This window comes from Canis aureus, chromosome 32 (assembly GCF_053574225.1).
Source record: "Canis aureus isolate CA01 chromosome 32, VMU_Caureus_v.1.0, whole genome shotgun sequence".
Lineage (NCBI taxonomy): Eukaryota > Metazoa > Chordata > Mammalia > Carnivora > Canidae > Canis > Canis aureus.
The window spans coordinates 41,623,585-41,640,047 of record NC_135642.1 but is presented as its reverse complement, the minus strand read 5'-3'; the positions used below and the strand labels follow the sequence as shown (position 1 = coordinate 41,640,047).

The 16,463-nt window shown below is 39.4% G+C and overlaps 1 protein-coding gene across 3 annotated transcripts in view; it reads right to left on the bottom strand.

Annotated features, from left to right (window-relative positions):
* Window positions 1-16,463, bottom strand: part of REC114 (REC114 meiotic recombination protein) — a 101,297-nt gene that overhangs the window by 10,828 nt on the left and 74,006 nt on the right. For all 3 annotated transcript variants that reach the window (XM_077881807.1, XM_077881808.1, XM_077881806.1), the window contains exon 3: window positions 4,959-5,042. In XM_077881807.1, coding sequence (XP_077737933.1) covers window positions 4,959-5,042 — 84 coding nt within the window. The remainder of the gene's footprint in view (window positions 1-4,958; window positions 5,043-16,463) is intronic.

Here is a 16,463-nt window from a genome sequence, read left to right as displayed (position 1 = left end):
ATATCACCTCAGTGCATGTGGACCCAAGATAAAACTGAGGTACATCAGGAAAAAAAATGTGACAATGAGCTACATCGCCATCCCACATCCTCAATGCCATAGGGCACCACAATGGAAAAGCTGCCACTGGGTTCACAAGAAGGACTCCTAGGTTGAAAATCTTGATAAGATTTATGCTTATGCCTTATATAAAAGTGAGAAAGGGCTCCTTGTGGTGAAATGAGAAGTTTTCAAGTATATACCAACAGCCATGAACTGACCTAAATATACAGTCTATTATCTAAGGAGATTAGCTCAGAATTACTGTATTTTAAGTGATGGTTTATATACTAGATTGTTCTCCCTTATTCCAGAACACTTAATTTCAAGTTATTACACAAGCAGAAAACCCCCTTCACATGGATGCCTTGAGGAAATAAAAATTAAGGCTGAGGGCTTGCCTCTTGACACTTATCTTCATGTACTCACAAGAAAGTCAGGCTCTGCCTTCTGGAAACCTTCATGCCCAGTAAATTCTGACTCACAGGTATGAACAGCATCTCCCTTTGGAGATTCTTGAGCTGCAGGCTCTATGTTTGACAGTCTCAGCACACGTGCAAGACGTGGGCCTGGTTAGCACCACGTGGGAGGAGAGCCATGGAGATACAAGGCCTCACCAACCTGCTGGGGTTTCCTGCTCAGTTTAGATTCATTGCCCAGACCCGTATGAAGTTTCCCATCACCACTGGGACCCCAACTGAAGTAGTTTCCCCCACAACAGGTAAAGAATAGGAAGGGGAGGGGAGTACAGAAAAAGGACTTAATGAGAGAAGGGGCTTCAACACTTTCTTCGATTCTTTACTTTGAAACTAAGAGGACAGACTCCAAGCCTAGACCAGACAAAATCATGAAAACAGATTTGAGTGAGTTATTGGGGGTAAAGAGGATGTTTTTGTTCACTCCTTTAAACCAAAGTCCCTTCAGATAGGTAAGTAAATGTGGACTGTTAGCTGATCAGCCTGGACATTTTGATCAGAATTATTGAAAAAAAGGAAGCCCAATCTGCAAATAGGCACGACTTAAACAATCTATTTATTTCATCCAGAGAGAAAATAAATATAATCTTTTAGTTACCCACAGATTTTAACTATATTAAATTGCTGTCGGGCAGCCCTGGTGGCTCAGCAGTTTAGCATCGCCTTCGGCCCAGGGCGTGATCCTGGAGACCCCATATCGAGCCCCATGTCCGGCTCCCTGCATGGAACCTGTTTCTCCCTCTGCCTCTGCTCTCTCTGGGTCTTTCAGGAGTAAATAAATAAAACCTTTTTAAATAAATAAATAAATAAATTGCTGTTAACAATAAAAACCTTATTTCAAAATACTTCTTCCATTTGTCAACTTAACAATGGCGTTTGTTACATAATACTTGGTTAACTAAAAGCTACCCAAGGCAAGAAACACCAAAGATACCAAAGTATCTGTTGGTTCAACATTAATATGTTAAGTCAATAGATCACAAAAAGGAAAAAAAAAATGATCTTGATAAGAGGTCAAAAAGCTTTTGATAAATCAATTTGATATGTAATCCTGATAAAATATTAATAAATAAACTTTAACTGAAAGAATATCTCCCTTACATGGTAAAGAATATCCAATCAACAGCTAGAAATGTTTTAATATCTAAATACTACTTTGCATTCAAGTCAGCAAGAGGTCAAGGATGACGCTGTAACCATAAAATTAGTGTTCTGAAAAGGTCTAGGTAATTCAGTAGGGTGAGAAAAGTAATAAGTCGAAACTACTGGAAATAAATAAAATTGTCACTGTACATTATAAAATCACTTTCCTAGAAAGTAAAAAATTAACAAATCAAGAGTTAATGAAAGTTCAGTAAGGAAGCCAAGTTTTAATTAATTCAGAAAAATTCTAATAAGCAGCTAAAAATATCTTTGGGCTAAAGAATATCATTCACAGTAACACTGAGAAAAAGGTTCCTAACCTGTAATATTTATAAATATTTATATATAAATATATATATATTTTATGCATATATAACTATATATAAACTACAAAGTTACATAAATATGTATTTCTACATAGCATGTAACCTGTACATGTATATAACATGTAATCTCTATACATATTCTGTCTAAATACTTTTTTTTTCTGTCTAAATACTTTGAAGAGGAAAATAAGGCAAAATCAGTACGTAGGTGATTCAAAGAAATACAGATGGCTAACTAACCCACAAAACAAGCTCATTTTCATTAGTTACCAAAGAAATGCAAATTAAAGGAAGATGCTCATTTCTGCCAATAAGATTGGAAGCTACCTTTTAAATTTAAATTATATCCCCCTATTGGGAAGAATTTGGGTAAATGAGCATTCTTACACATCACTAGTGTTGAAGAAATAGGCAACCTATAGAGAGGACAGATATACAAAATAAATACACATACTTCCAGGACTCTCAAGAACCCTGTAAAAAAACCTTTACAAAAATCAAAACATTTTTTTAATAGTGAAAACTTGGGAATTAGTTAGCTGAATCATGGTACATCCAAAATAAAATGCTATGTAGCCACGAAGAATCACATTTTCAAAGACTAAGAAATGACTCGGGATATGTTCCTGATGTAATGTTACGTGACAGGAGAGTAGGAGGATACAAAGCACTCTTTATACGACATCCCAAGTGTATAAATTATCTTTATGGTAGACACTGTTCATTGCCTTGAGCTGATACACACAAGAGGCTGGAAAAGCCAAACGCTCATTTTGCTAATGTTAGCAGATTGGGATTGGCCACATTACACTGTTCTGCTCCATGAGACATAAGAAGACATATTCTAGGGGTTGTAGAAGGTGGAAGAAAGCCTTATAGAAAAGTTTATGCTTTCCTTACGAAAGGGACAGATGAAGCTGGTTTTCCTTGAACAGAAATTCAACAGAGCAACAGCAGCCATTCTGTAAATGTGAAGGGAGAGGCTGGGGGAATTGCAAAGATGTTGACCTTGGCAGTATGAAATTGCTGAGCCAATACTAGCAACTGCCTGTTTCTGGTGAAAAAAAATAAACCCCTAATTTTGGGGGCCATTATGCCTGGACTTTCTGTCCCATGCATTTGAATGCTATCCTAACTGCTAGAGTATTTATGCCAAGTAACAACTTTAAAATGTTATAATGCTTAATTTTTGAGTGGCCAAATTATGCTTGGTTTTTATTTTGCTCTTTACAGTTAAAAATTTTAATAGTAATATATATCAGGAAAAATTAAAACTCAACTATTAGACATATGGCATGGTATAACCTTTAAAAGACATATATAGTGAGTAAGAGGTAAGGGGTGCTGACCTCTGTACAGTTGAAAGTCCAAGTATGACTTGTGACTCCCCACAAAACTTAGCTACTAGTAATCTATTACTGACAGGAAGCTTTACCAGTAACACAGTCAATCAACACGCTTTGTATGTTACCTGTGTTATATGTATATGTATGTTGTATGTATTCCTACAATGAAGTAAGCTACAGAGAATGTTAAGAAAATCATAAGGAAGAGCAAATACATGTACAGTACTGTACAGTATCTAAAAAAAATCTGTGTATAAGCAGACTTACAAGTTCAAACTGCTATTGTTCTGGCATGATACAGTCCAGGGCTCAAGTCAGAAGACCAGTGGGTGGCCCAGTTCTCTGACAGCTAGTTATACCCTGGACTAGTGGTGGAAGTCACAGTTCATTCCCTAATGCATAAAACGAAAACAGAAACTCCTGAAAATGTGCAACGGGGTTTTTGAGTATGTGCTCTAGATCCCTTTGGCAGTCTGGCAAAACCAGCAGATCACTTCTCAAAACAACCTTTTTAATCACATAAAACACATTAGATTGTAAAGGAAGGAAACCAATTATCTTGAAACAGTCTACCACAATATTACAACACTAATTTGTGAACTAACAACATATATGCTTTATTAACATATGCAATAAAGAGATCTAGCAGCAGGTCTAATCTGGCAGTGACACTGTCAGCATGGCTGACATTGAAGCTATCTGAAACTGTGATGTGGTATGAAAGTAGCTGATTTCTATTGGTGCAAAGGTCTAATATGACTGTGTCTAAGGCCTAGGTTCATAATTGAAGGAAATGATAAATTTCAATTAGAAGTCAGTGAAAAGCCATGCAGTTCATTGTCCCCTGAATCCTTTAAGGACTCTTTGGAGGGTCTGTGGACCCCAGGCTAAGACCGCTCTATTAGATGCTCTCTATTAGATCCTCTTCCAAGAGGTCTATGAACTCTTGAAGAGGATCTCAGTCTATGAACCCACAAAAATTTGGCATCTTTCACCTAAATTTCAATGTTATTTACTCAGTAAATGTTAATAGGTTAGTTTTTTACAGTCTATGAACCCACAAAAATTTGGCATCTTTCACCTAAATTTCAATGTTATTTACTCAGTAAATGTTAATAGGTTAGTTTTTTACAGTTATTTCTGAAAGAAAATAATCCAGGTGATTAGTCTGTATGTTTCTTTGATGAGGATCATTCTCTATGTTTAATGCAGCTAGAAAGCAAATAAAAGGGACATTTTTTAATATTAAAGAGGGAAAATGAAAAGATATATTCAGTAAAGCATTCGGAAATAGTAAGACAAACACTGACCCACCCCCCGCCCTGCTCCCAGCGTGTGCCTGGGGATGGAGAATGGTTGAGCCACCCTGTCAGAGGGGCACTGACAGATCTATCAAAGCTCTGGCTCCTTACCCATGAGGTTTCTGCCTCTCTACAGTCCTCCTTCCATGTTCTGCCCATAGTGCAAACCTTTCTTAAACATACGTAATCTTCCAGGTTCCATTTCACCTGCAAAGAGAAGCTCCCATACCTCCCTCTCCCCCTCCCAGTCTGCACTGCCCCCGCCACTGTGCACACTTAGAAGATGAGAAGGGTATGAGCATTTGCTTAAAACAGTTGGCCTCTTGCCTTTATCGTTGTTCCAAACAATAGACAATCCATGCGTCTCACAATCTTCAACCAGTTCTTGCTACCAATGAGTGAAAAGCCTTCCTGAAACAACACAATTAAACACAATTAGCTATAGAAGCAAAAAGAGACATGAAGAATAGCTCTGGTGCAGCTGCCTATTAGAAAGTTGTGCATGTATTCTGAAATTAAGCACAGTAGAAATGATTCAACCTCACCCACTGCCAACGATGACCCTTCCAGTAAGTCCCCGTGTCCCAGGGCTCTTCCTGCCTGATCCACAGTAAGAGCCTCAGCTTTTATTGCTTGATATTTTCATCTTGAAAATAAAATATTAAAGATAGTAAATGTCCACAGTCATATTTGCTATAAAGTACATTTTAGAGGGGTGTCTGAGTGGCTCAGTTGGTTAAGCGTCTGCCTTCAGCTCAGGTCATGATCCCAGGGTCCTGGGATCGAGCCCCACATTGAGCTCCCTGCTCAGTGGGGAGTCTGCTTCTCCCTCTGTCCTTCACCCCGTGAGCTTGTGCTCTCTCTCTCTCACTTTCTTTCTCTCTCAAATGAATAAGATCTCAAAAAAAATTTAAAAATGAATTTCTAGAATTTGCCAAAATATGAGCCTATATTCCTGAAAGCTAAGGGTTTCCAATACACTAATTTATTAAATTATCTGACACATCTATCTACAAAGCAAGAGTTCTCTTCATGAGAAACTTATTTTTAGATTTGATGAATGGAAAAATTGAAGCAACTTGTTTTTGGATACTGAATGTCTAGTTCTTCATTTCAATCTGATAAACAAAATAGGCAAAGAGGGCAGTAGAGGGCACACTAGTCTCAAAAGAGAGAGCAGCTAGATCCTAATGGCAGAAAGATGAACTTTTTCTGCAGCTTATTAATAATACAGTAAATAGAATTGACTGTTTAGGCATTGCGTTCGCTCCTCAGCTCCAATTATGTTGTCAGTGGATTTCCCCAGTTAAGAAGCCCAGTAGTGAGACCGTTCTTGGCATTCAGTAAAGCTGATCCTGGGAACTGAAAGAATGGTGGTGTACAAATCCTGCCTGCACACCGCCTGTCTGCCTTGTACTGTTCATGTACCACAGCGAGGGAAGGCTGCCCAAGGGATCCGAGGAGATATCAGAGAAAACTCCAACTCTGGGAAAACAGAAGAAAAGGTCGTCGCTTACAAGTGTGAACCCTCACGGCGTGTCTCTTCCCAAATCTATACATAGAGAAACCACAACTTCCAGACAAATTTAGAGCCTGGAAAAACTGGATGTTAATTCCTTAGTGTTTTCATTTAAAAAAGAAAAAAGAAAGTCACTTCTAAAATGTGGATTCTAAGAGTTTCATCAGTAGTGGTAGGATTTCTTTTATTTTTAATGAAAAAACAAGTTAGGCAAACCATCTGTGATTTCTTCTTAAAACTCTCTGAATTAGCAAAAAAGAAATGTGTTTACTATTAGATCCCAAACATGCAGACACTGTAGTATGAAATGGCAGTATGCGAGGACCCTGAAACTCATACCAAGTACAAACTGGTACAACTGTTTTTTCTTTTCTTTTCTTTTTTAGTAGGCTCTATGCCCAGTGTGGAGCCCAATATGGGGCTTGAACCCAATGCGGGGCTTGAACTCACAACACTGACATCAAGACCTGAGCAGAGATCAAGAATGGGACACTTAACTGACTGAACCACCCAGGTGCCCCCAAACTGCTACAACTCCTACGGAGGGTAATTTGGCAGTATCAGAATTACAAATGTAATACTTTTTAATCAGGCAACTCCATCCTGGGAATTCATTTCACAGATCAGCCTGCACACATGTGAAGTGATGCATAGACAAGGTTAAGCATTTCTGCATTCTTAACAGTAAAAGACTGGAAACAATTCAAGCACACATCAACAGTGGACTAGTGAAATAAAATATGGTACTCTTTACAACAGTGTACAACTGTAAAAAATAGTAAATGCTGTTCAGTAGAAATATAATTTGAGCCACATATATAATTTTTAATTTTCTAATAGCCACATTTTAAAAACAAAAAGAAGTTGGTAAAATTTTAGTATTTTATTTAACTTCTATGTAAAAAGGCATTATTATTTCAACATGTAAACACCGTAAAACATTAAGGTAGTGTAAAAAAAGAGAATGCAAACTAAGTCTCTGAACCCCAATGTGTTTTACACTTATACCACATCTCAATTTGGACACTGTATTTTTTGATGGTTAAAGTGAATAACCAAAACAATAACAATAACTAAAACAAATACCAAAACAATAACGTCTAATGGGAACGTTACTGCTAGCATTTTACACTGCTACCGTTTTAAAATCTACATTTAAATTAAATTTAAAGTTCTTGGTTTTAGTCTGCCAGCCACATTTCGAGTGTTCAGTAGCCAGCCCGTTGCTATCTTCTCAGTGTGGTTCTGTACGAATTGATCTCTATGGTGTATTGTTCAGCAAAAAGCAAGCTACAGAACAATGTCCATAATATACTACTTTCTGCATAAGGGAGGACACATGCAATGTATATTCTTATTATTTGTTTATATTTACATTAAAAAGAAACTAGAAGGATTAGTACACATGAGACTAATAAAAATAGCTATCTGTAGGGAGTGGGAGTGAACAGTGCAGATGGGGGTAGGAGATGGAGTAAGATTTTTTGTTGTCCTCCACAAACACTGCTGCTCCCACATGGTGCCGCCTCGGTGAATGGCGTCACATACACCTGCCCGACACCCAAGAGATCACGGGCCATCATGCTCGACTCCTTTCCTCACTCCTTCAACACTAAGAAATCTTCAGCCTTGGAGATCCCACCCCCAAACGGCTTCTCCACCTAACCATTCTCCCCATGTACACTGCCACTGCTGCATCAGGCCCCCGCTGGCTGTCCCCAGAATTCCCGCACTATCCTTGGAACTGATTCCCCTTCCCCCAGGCCCAATTTCTCCATCTATCTGAGCTACCACCCGAGCAGTCTTTGTAAAACAAAAATCAGATGAAGTCACTCCCTTTTGATGCCACCATCTCATCATCCTCTCCCTCACCCCCCCACAAGAAACACCTGCGGGATAGAGTTCAGATTCCTTGATGCATATAAATTTCTAACACTTGGCTTCTCTGCCTTTCATGCATGATTATTTCCTTCGACTCCCATATAAATGCTGTATTAGAGGCATATAAAACTCCCTGCAGTTCTGCAAATGTGCCAAGCTCCTCACACCTGGATTTTGTCGTACAGCTCATTCCTGAAATGGCTTCCTTTTTCACTGACTTTTGAAAACCCAGCTTTATTTCAACCATTCACTACAAGACAAAGTTGGCTGACCTCTTGGAATTCTGTGCTCTCACAGGATCTTTTACTTATCTCATAACTGGCAACATTTCATAGAGTGAAGACAAATCCCTGGGCAGGCAAACAGGTTCTAGAATGTGTCTTACTACTCCTTGAAACCCCAGCAACTAGCACAATGTTTAGCAATTGCTAATGGATCCGCCCCAGCAGCCGCTCCATTTAGGACTCTGTGCAGTGGCCACGTGGGGAAAGGTGTGGTCTCCTCCCTGAGGGCATCTCTCACTCTCTCTTTTTTAATTTGACAGAGAGCAAGCACAAGCAGCAGGACTAGCCGAGGCAGAGGCAGAGGGAGAGGGAGAAGAAGACTCCCCTCTGAGCAGGGAGCCCCATGTAGGGCTCTATCTCAGGACCCTGGGATCATGACCTGAGCCAGTCAGATGCTTCACTGCTTCACCTTCACCGACAGAGCCACCCATATGCCCCCTGGCAGCATCTCTTATTTGAGCCATGTTAAGGCTTCTATTCATCAATTTGTCTAAACCATTTGCCTTAGAACCTTGTATATCTCTTCTCTGCCTCTTTCCTGGACGTTTTGCCTAATTAACTTCTAATCATTATTCATTTTATCCCTAATCTCACTTGGGTTACCTATTAGACTTCCCCACAGTGCTCAAAGCATCTATCACAGTTGGTGTGTCTGCAGGGCTTATGTGCTTTACATCTGGCTTTCCCCTCGATGACAAGCCGCATGCAGGCAGGGGCTATGTGTGTGTGTGTGTGTGTGTGTGTGTGTGTATGTATGTATGTGTGTGTATATATATCACCTATTATAGTGTTTGACACTAGAAGATGCTTCAGTAAGTTTTCAATAAATGAAAGAATGAAGTTCTTAAAAAAAAAAAAAAAAGAATGAAGTTCTTTACTAAAATTAACATTTCATGGCAGTACTTCTTGGGAACAGTGAGGCTCATACATTTATTACTTGGCCAATGATGCAGAACATCTTACTTTTGACTTATACCAATCTTGTTGAAGATTCAGAAAGCTTTATCTTCCTAATGTTTCGGGATTTAGTAAAGAAGTGTACCTAACCACTTGCCATTAATATATTCCTAGATTTTTAATAATTCATCTGTCTCTGAAAATCTACCTCTTTGAATCTCCTTTAAGGCCTATGCATCTGGTGAATTCTGTTTAGCTCAATTGCTCCTCTATGCAGAGTCTCCTGACTTCATACCAGTCACTACTAAAAATTCACTTACCATCCCTGAGCTCCTACTATGGCTGAGCACTGCTACAGGTTAAAAAAAGTCGCAAAAGCTGCCCAAGGGTAGGGGAGAAGACATCCGAATCCCCTGGGAGTTCGCCCCCCTCGTGCTCAGGATACTGTTTTTCTCACCCAGCCAAAAATCACTGATGAGAGTATGAGATATGCCTTCACAGTGTTGGGCTGGAAAATGGTTAGGAATTAACAGTACAGGGTAGGAAGGGAAAGAGAGAGGAATATTCTGGAAAATGCCAAATTTACCATCAGACTAAAGAATAAGAGCCAAGAAGCCATGTCTCAGAAAGAGGTATGTGAAAGTTACGGGGAGCAAGACTGTCATGTAAATAGTTGAGGGTCTCAGGTGATGTACAGGGATGGAGTGACAGTAAGACTTATGAAGTGCACAGAATTCAGCAGGTGGGAGGTGCTATCATGTCTGTGTTCACATCTGTCATTCTACCTCAATCTCCTCCTGGATCCCACTTTATTTTTATTTATTTTTAAAAGATTTTACTTATTCATAAGAGACACAGAGAGAAAGAAAGGCAGAGACACAGGCAGAGGGAGAAGCAGGCTCCATGCAGGGAGCCCAATGTGGGACTCGATCCCAGGTCTCCAGGATCACGCCCTGGGCTGAAGGCAGGCGCTAAACCGCTGAGCCACCCAGGGATCCCCTGGATCCCACTTTATTGCAAACTCCATGAGCAAGAACTGTGTTGCATCCATCTTTGTATCTTGCATATCTGTTGAATTAAAAAGGAATGCAGATCTCTGATCCCTGCCCCCACTCCTCCATATCCTCTGGGCCACGTCCTCTGATCATGCTGTGGACCGTCCCCTCCTGCTGTCCAGCTCCAGCACAGTCTCCCTGAGGTACACTGGCACAAATGCCACATGATTCTAAGAGGCCCCACACCACACTCATATATATGTATAAACAGTCCTGCAAGTTCTGGTTTTCAAGTATTATAAATTACAAAGTTATTTCTAGATTTTAGCTATCCACGTTCTCCTTGGTCTCTATTATTATAAATAATCAACAGTTATCAGAAAGAAAGCCATCTAAAGAAGGGAAAAAAGAACCTAAATAAATGGATGCAGAGATTAGAAGTAGACAACTTGATATCCAAGAATGGTTGGGGGGGGGGGAATGCCTATGCTTTCACCCTAACCAAGCTGTTCTCCTTGCTGTTGATTCAATCACTGAACTAGTAGTTTCTTTAGTTCTTCAGACACCTCTCAGGTGTGAGCAGGCAAGCCAGGAGGGCATCACAGGGGTCGTCAGCATTTAGCTAGGCAAATTCGTTTTCAAACCATGCCAGATAGGATCATAAAATGCTGTGAAGAAAACACAGCATTTTGGTTTTATGGAAATAACAATTAAAAAATGCTCACACCTGCTACAAATACCCTGATTCAGAGGAAAACAGCAGAGGAGAATACGGTTACAAAAATAACTCGGTGACTAACCAATAGACAACCTACCTAGTCCCTAAGCCCAGAACATCCAAAGGGCTTCTTGATGAATGTGAAGTGTTCAGGTGCTGGGTGATTTACTGAAAAACTAGATCCTATCTTAAGTTTCAGGGTTGTGTTTCTGATTCACTTTCCCTGGAGGTCAGGGTTCAAATTACACTGAAAACAAGAAAAAAAATCCATGATAAAAAAAAGCGACTACAGAATATGAAGATGACCATGTGCACAGAGAAGACAGGAAGCAAAAGAATTGGGATTTTAAAAATTAAAATTTCAAAAAATAAATAAATAAATAAAAATTTCAATAATCATAACCAATTGTTATTTATTAAGCAAATAAAAGTGAGCTCAAAGATAGATAAAAAATATAACTTGTGTGGGGTGCCTAAGTGGCTTACTCGGTTAAGTGTGTGACTTTAGCTCAGGCCGTGATCTCAGGGTCCTGGGATCGACCCCCCTGAACTGGGCTCTGAGGTCAGTGGGGAGTCTCCTTCTCCCTCTCCCTCTGTCCTTTCCCCTGCTTGAGCTCTTGCTCTCTCTCGCTCTCTCTCTCATATAAATAAATAACCATCTTTATAAAAGAAACAGCTGGTTTGAGGATTACATTTAATATTATTTTTTAATTTAAATAAACATACCATGTTATATTAGTTTCAGGTATGCAATATGATCCAACAATTTTAGACATTACTCAGGGTTCATCAAGATAAGTGTACTCTTTTTTTAAATTTTTTTTATTTATTTATGATAGTCACAGAGAGAGAGAGAGAGGCAGAGACACAGGCAGAGGGAGAAGCAGGCTCCATGCACTGGGAGCCCGACGTGGGATTCGATCCCAGGTCTCCAGGATCGCGCCCTGGGCCAAAGGCAGGCGCCAAACCGCTGCGCCACCCAGGGATCCCAAGATAAGTGTACTCTTAATCTCCTTCACCTGTTTCACCCTTCCCCTAACCCACATCTCCTTTGGTGACCATCAGTTTCTGCTCCATAGTTAAAGAGTCTGTGTTTTTGTCTTTTATTTGTTTCTTAAATTCCACATATGAATGAAAGCATAGGGTATTTGTCTTTCTCTGACTTATTTCACTTAGCATTACATTGCCTAGGTCCATCCAGGTTGCAAATGGCAAAATTTCATTCTTTTTTATGGCTGAGTAATACTCCACTGTATATACACACCCCATCTTCTTTATCCACTCATCAGTCAATGGACACTTGGGCTGCCTCCATCATTTGGGTTATTGTAAATGCTGCAATAAACATAACAACATGCATTTATCTTTTCAAATTAGTGTTTTCATATTCTTGGGGTAAAAACCCAATAGAGCAATTAGTGGGTCTTATATTAACTCTAATTTTTTGAGAAATTTCCACACTGTCTTCCATAGTGGCTGCACTAGTTTGCATTCCCACCAACAGTGCGTGCAGGTTCCTCTTTCTGCACATCCTTGTCAATACTTGTTGTTTCTTGTTTTAGCCATTCTGATAGATGTGAGGTAATATCTCATTGTGGTTTTGATTTACATTTCCCTCATAATGAGTGATGTTGAGCATCTTTCCATGTCTTTTGGCCATGTGTATGTCTTTGGAGAAATGTCTGTTCATGTCTTCTACCCATTTTCAATTGGATTATTTGGGGTTTTTTTGATGTTGAGTTGTGTAAATTCCTTATATATCTTGCATACTAACCCCTTATTAGATTATCATTTGCAAAAGGGTTGCCTTTTAGTTTTGTTGTTTCCTTCACTGTGCAGAAGCTTTTTATTTTGATGTAGTCCCAATAGTTTAATTTTGCTTTTGTTTCTATGGCCAAAGGAGACACAGTATGCAAACAAAACAAAACAAAACAAAACCCCAAAAAAACATTGTTATGGCCAATGTCAGAGAAATTACTGTCTTTGCTGTCTTCTAGGATTTTTATGATTTCAGGTCTCATATTCAGGTATTTAATCCATTTTGAGTTTATTACTGTGTATGGTAAAAGAGAGTAGTCCAGTTTCATTCTTTTGCATGTAGCTGTCTAATTTTCCCAACACCATTGTTAAACAGATGGTCTTTTTCCCAATGCATATTCTTGCCTCGTTTGTCCTAGATTAACTGACCATAAAAGTATAGGTTTATTTCTGGGATCTCTATTCTGTTCCATTGATCTATGTATCTGTTTTGTGCCAGTATCACACTGTTTTGATTACTATAGCTTTGTAGTATATCTTGAAATCTGGGATTGTGTTCCCTCCAGCTTTGTTCTTTTTCAAGATTGCTTTGGTTATCTGGGGCCTTTTGTGGTTCCATACAAATTAGGATTATTTGTTCTAGTTCTGTGAAAAATGCTGTTGGTATTTTGATAGGGATTGCATTAAATGTATACATTGCTTTGGGTAATACAGACATCTTAACAATATTTTTTCCCCTAATCCACGAGCGTGGAATATTTTTCCATTTGCCTGTGTCATCTTCAATACTTTTCATCAATGTTTTATAATAAAGTTTTCAGAGGTCTTTCACCTCATTGCTTAATTTTATTCTTAGGGAGTTTATTATTTTTGGTGCAATTGTAAATGGAATTGTTCCCTTGGTTTCTCTTTCTGCTGCTTCATTATTAGTGTATAGAAATGCAATGGATTTCTGTATATTTATTTTGTATCCTGCAACTTTACTGAATTCACTTATCAGTTCTAGTAGTTTTTTGATGGAGTCTTTAGGATTATCTACAGATAGCATCATGTCATCTGAGAATAGTGATAGTTTTACTTCATCCTTACAAATGTGGATGCCTCTTACTCCTTTTCCTTGTCTGGCTGTTGTGGGCTAGGACTTCCAGTACTAGGTTGAATAAAAATGGCGAGAGTGGACATTCTTGCGTTGTTCCTGACCTTAGGGGGAAAGTGCTCAGTTTTTCACCAATGAGTTTAACATTAGCTGTGGGTTTTTCATAGATGACCTTTCCTATCTTGAGGTATGTTCCCACTAAACCTACTTTGTTGAGAGTTTTTATCATCAATAGATGTTGTACTTTGTCAAATGCTTTTTCTACATCTTTTGAAATAATCATAGGGTTTTTATTCTCTTATTGATATGATATATAGTATTGATTATTTTGCAAATTCTGAACCACCCTTGCATTCTAGGAACAAATCCTATTTGATTGTGATTTTTTTTTTTTAAATATATTGCTGGACTTGGCTTCCTAATATTGCTGAGGATTTTCACATCTATGTTCATTAGAGATACTGGCCTGTAGTTTTTCTTTTCTTTTTTAAAGATTTTATTTATTTATTCATGAGAGACACACACAGAGAAAGAGAGTGAGGCAGAGACACAGGCAGAGGGAGAAGTAGGCTCCATTCAGGGAGCCTGATGCAGGCCTCAATCCTGGGACTCCAGGATCGCCCTGAGCCAAAAGCAAACACCTAAGAGCTGAGCCACCCAGGCGTCCCTCATTTATTGATTAATAGTATGTTATTTAACCTCTATGTATTTGTGTTCTTTCCAGATTTTTTTGTGTATGACTTCAGTCTTTTTCTTTTTTTAAAAGATTTTATTTATTGATTCATGAGAGGCAGAGAGAGAGAGAGAGAGGCAGAGACATAGGCATAAGCAGGCTCCCTCTGGGGAGCCCAATGCAGGACTTGATCCCCAGACCCCAGGATAATGCCCTGAGCCAAAGGCAGATGCTCAACCACTGAGCCGCCCAAGCATCCCAACTTCAGTCTTTTTGAATTTGTTGAGGCTTGTTTTGTGTCCTAACATGTGATCTATTCTGGATAAGGTTTCATATGCACTTGAAAAGAATGTGTATTCTAGGATACAAAAAAGAATGTGTATTCTTAGGATACTGTGTTAGAACCATCTGGTCCAAAGTGTCATTCAAAACTACCATTTCCTTATTGATTTTCTGTTTAAATGATATACCCATTGATATAACTGAAGTGTTAACATCCATTACTATTATTGCATTACTACTGATTACTTCCTTTATGTTTGCTATTGGCTGCTTTATGTATTTGGGTGCTTCCATAATTATTTGCAATTATTACATCTTCTTGTTGAATTATTCCCTTTATGATTATGTAGTGTCCTTTTTTATCTCTTATTACAATCTTTATTTTAAAGTCTATTTTGTTCAATATAAGTACTGCTACCCTGGCTTTCTTTTAATTTCCATTTGTATCACAAATGTTTTTTACCCTTTCACTTTCAATCTGTAGTTGTCATTAGGTCTGAAATAAGTCTGCTTCCCATTACTCTATCCTCCAGATTGGTGACCCATTCTTTCTCTAGTCAACTATTTATGCCCTCTAGTGTATTCTAATTTCAGTTATTGAGTTCTTCATCTCTGATTGGCTCTTCTTTATGTTTTCTATCTCTTTGTTGTGGATCTCACTGAGGTCCTCCACTCTTCTCAAGTCCAGTGAGTGTCTTTATGACCATTAAATTCTCTATCAGGTATATTATTTATCTCCATTTTGTTTACCTCTTTTGTTGTGTGTTTATTGTTTCATTTGGGACATATTCCTCAGTCTCCTCATTTTGCCTATCCCTCTGGGTCTGTTTCTTTTTATTTTTTATTTTTTTAAAGGCTTTATTTATTTAATTGAGAGAGAGAGACAGAGGCAGAGACACAGGCAGAGGGAGAAGGAGGCTCCATGCAGGGAGCCCGATGTGGGACTCAATCCCAGGTCTCCAGGATCACGCCCTGGGCTGAAGGTGGCGCTAAACCACTGAGCCACCTGGGCTGCCCTCTGGGTCTGTTTCTATGTGTTGGGAAAGTCAGCTACATTTTCTGCTCTTCAAAGTAATGGCCTTGGGAGCCTGGCTGTCACTTCACTCAGTGAAGTGTGCATCTCTTAATCTCAGGGTTGTGAGTTTGTGCCCCATGTTGGATGTGGATATTACTTAAAAATAAAATCTTTTTTTTTAAAGGAAGAAATAAAGTAGTGACCTTATGAAGAAGAGGGCCTATGGGGCCCTTCAATGCAATGTCCCCTGTTCACCAGAACCTGGTACTTCAGGGGTATCTCCTATGTGTGTTGCATGTGCCCTACTGTTATGACTGAGCCACTGCTTTGCCTTCAGTCCAGTCATCTGCAATGGCTCTCTTTGCCTGTGTGGGCAGGATTTGGTTCCTGTGTTGTCAGTGGGCTAGACTGGGGCTGCCCTGAGCTCGAGTTGGGTGAGACTAAGTATCTTTCAGAGCTGCGGTCACTCCAGATTGCAGGGCTCTCACCCTGTGTTGTCCCCTGAAAAGCTTTCATTGGTGAACAGGGCCTGTAGTCAGACCAGACATCTGCTGCCAGCACATTGCTGAGGCCATAGTCAAACTGGTGTGTGTGGCTATCTTCATCTCTCCCCAGGGCAGGAGTCACTTTGGAGTGGTGTTGGCCCCAGTCAGGGCTGCTTGCACACTGCCCTGCTTGTGGCACCACTTTGGATGGACTTCTGCCAAGAGTGGG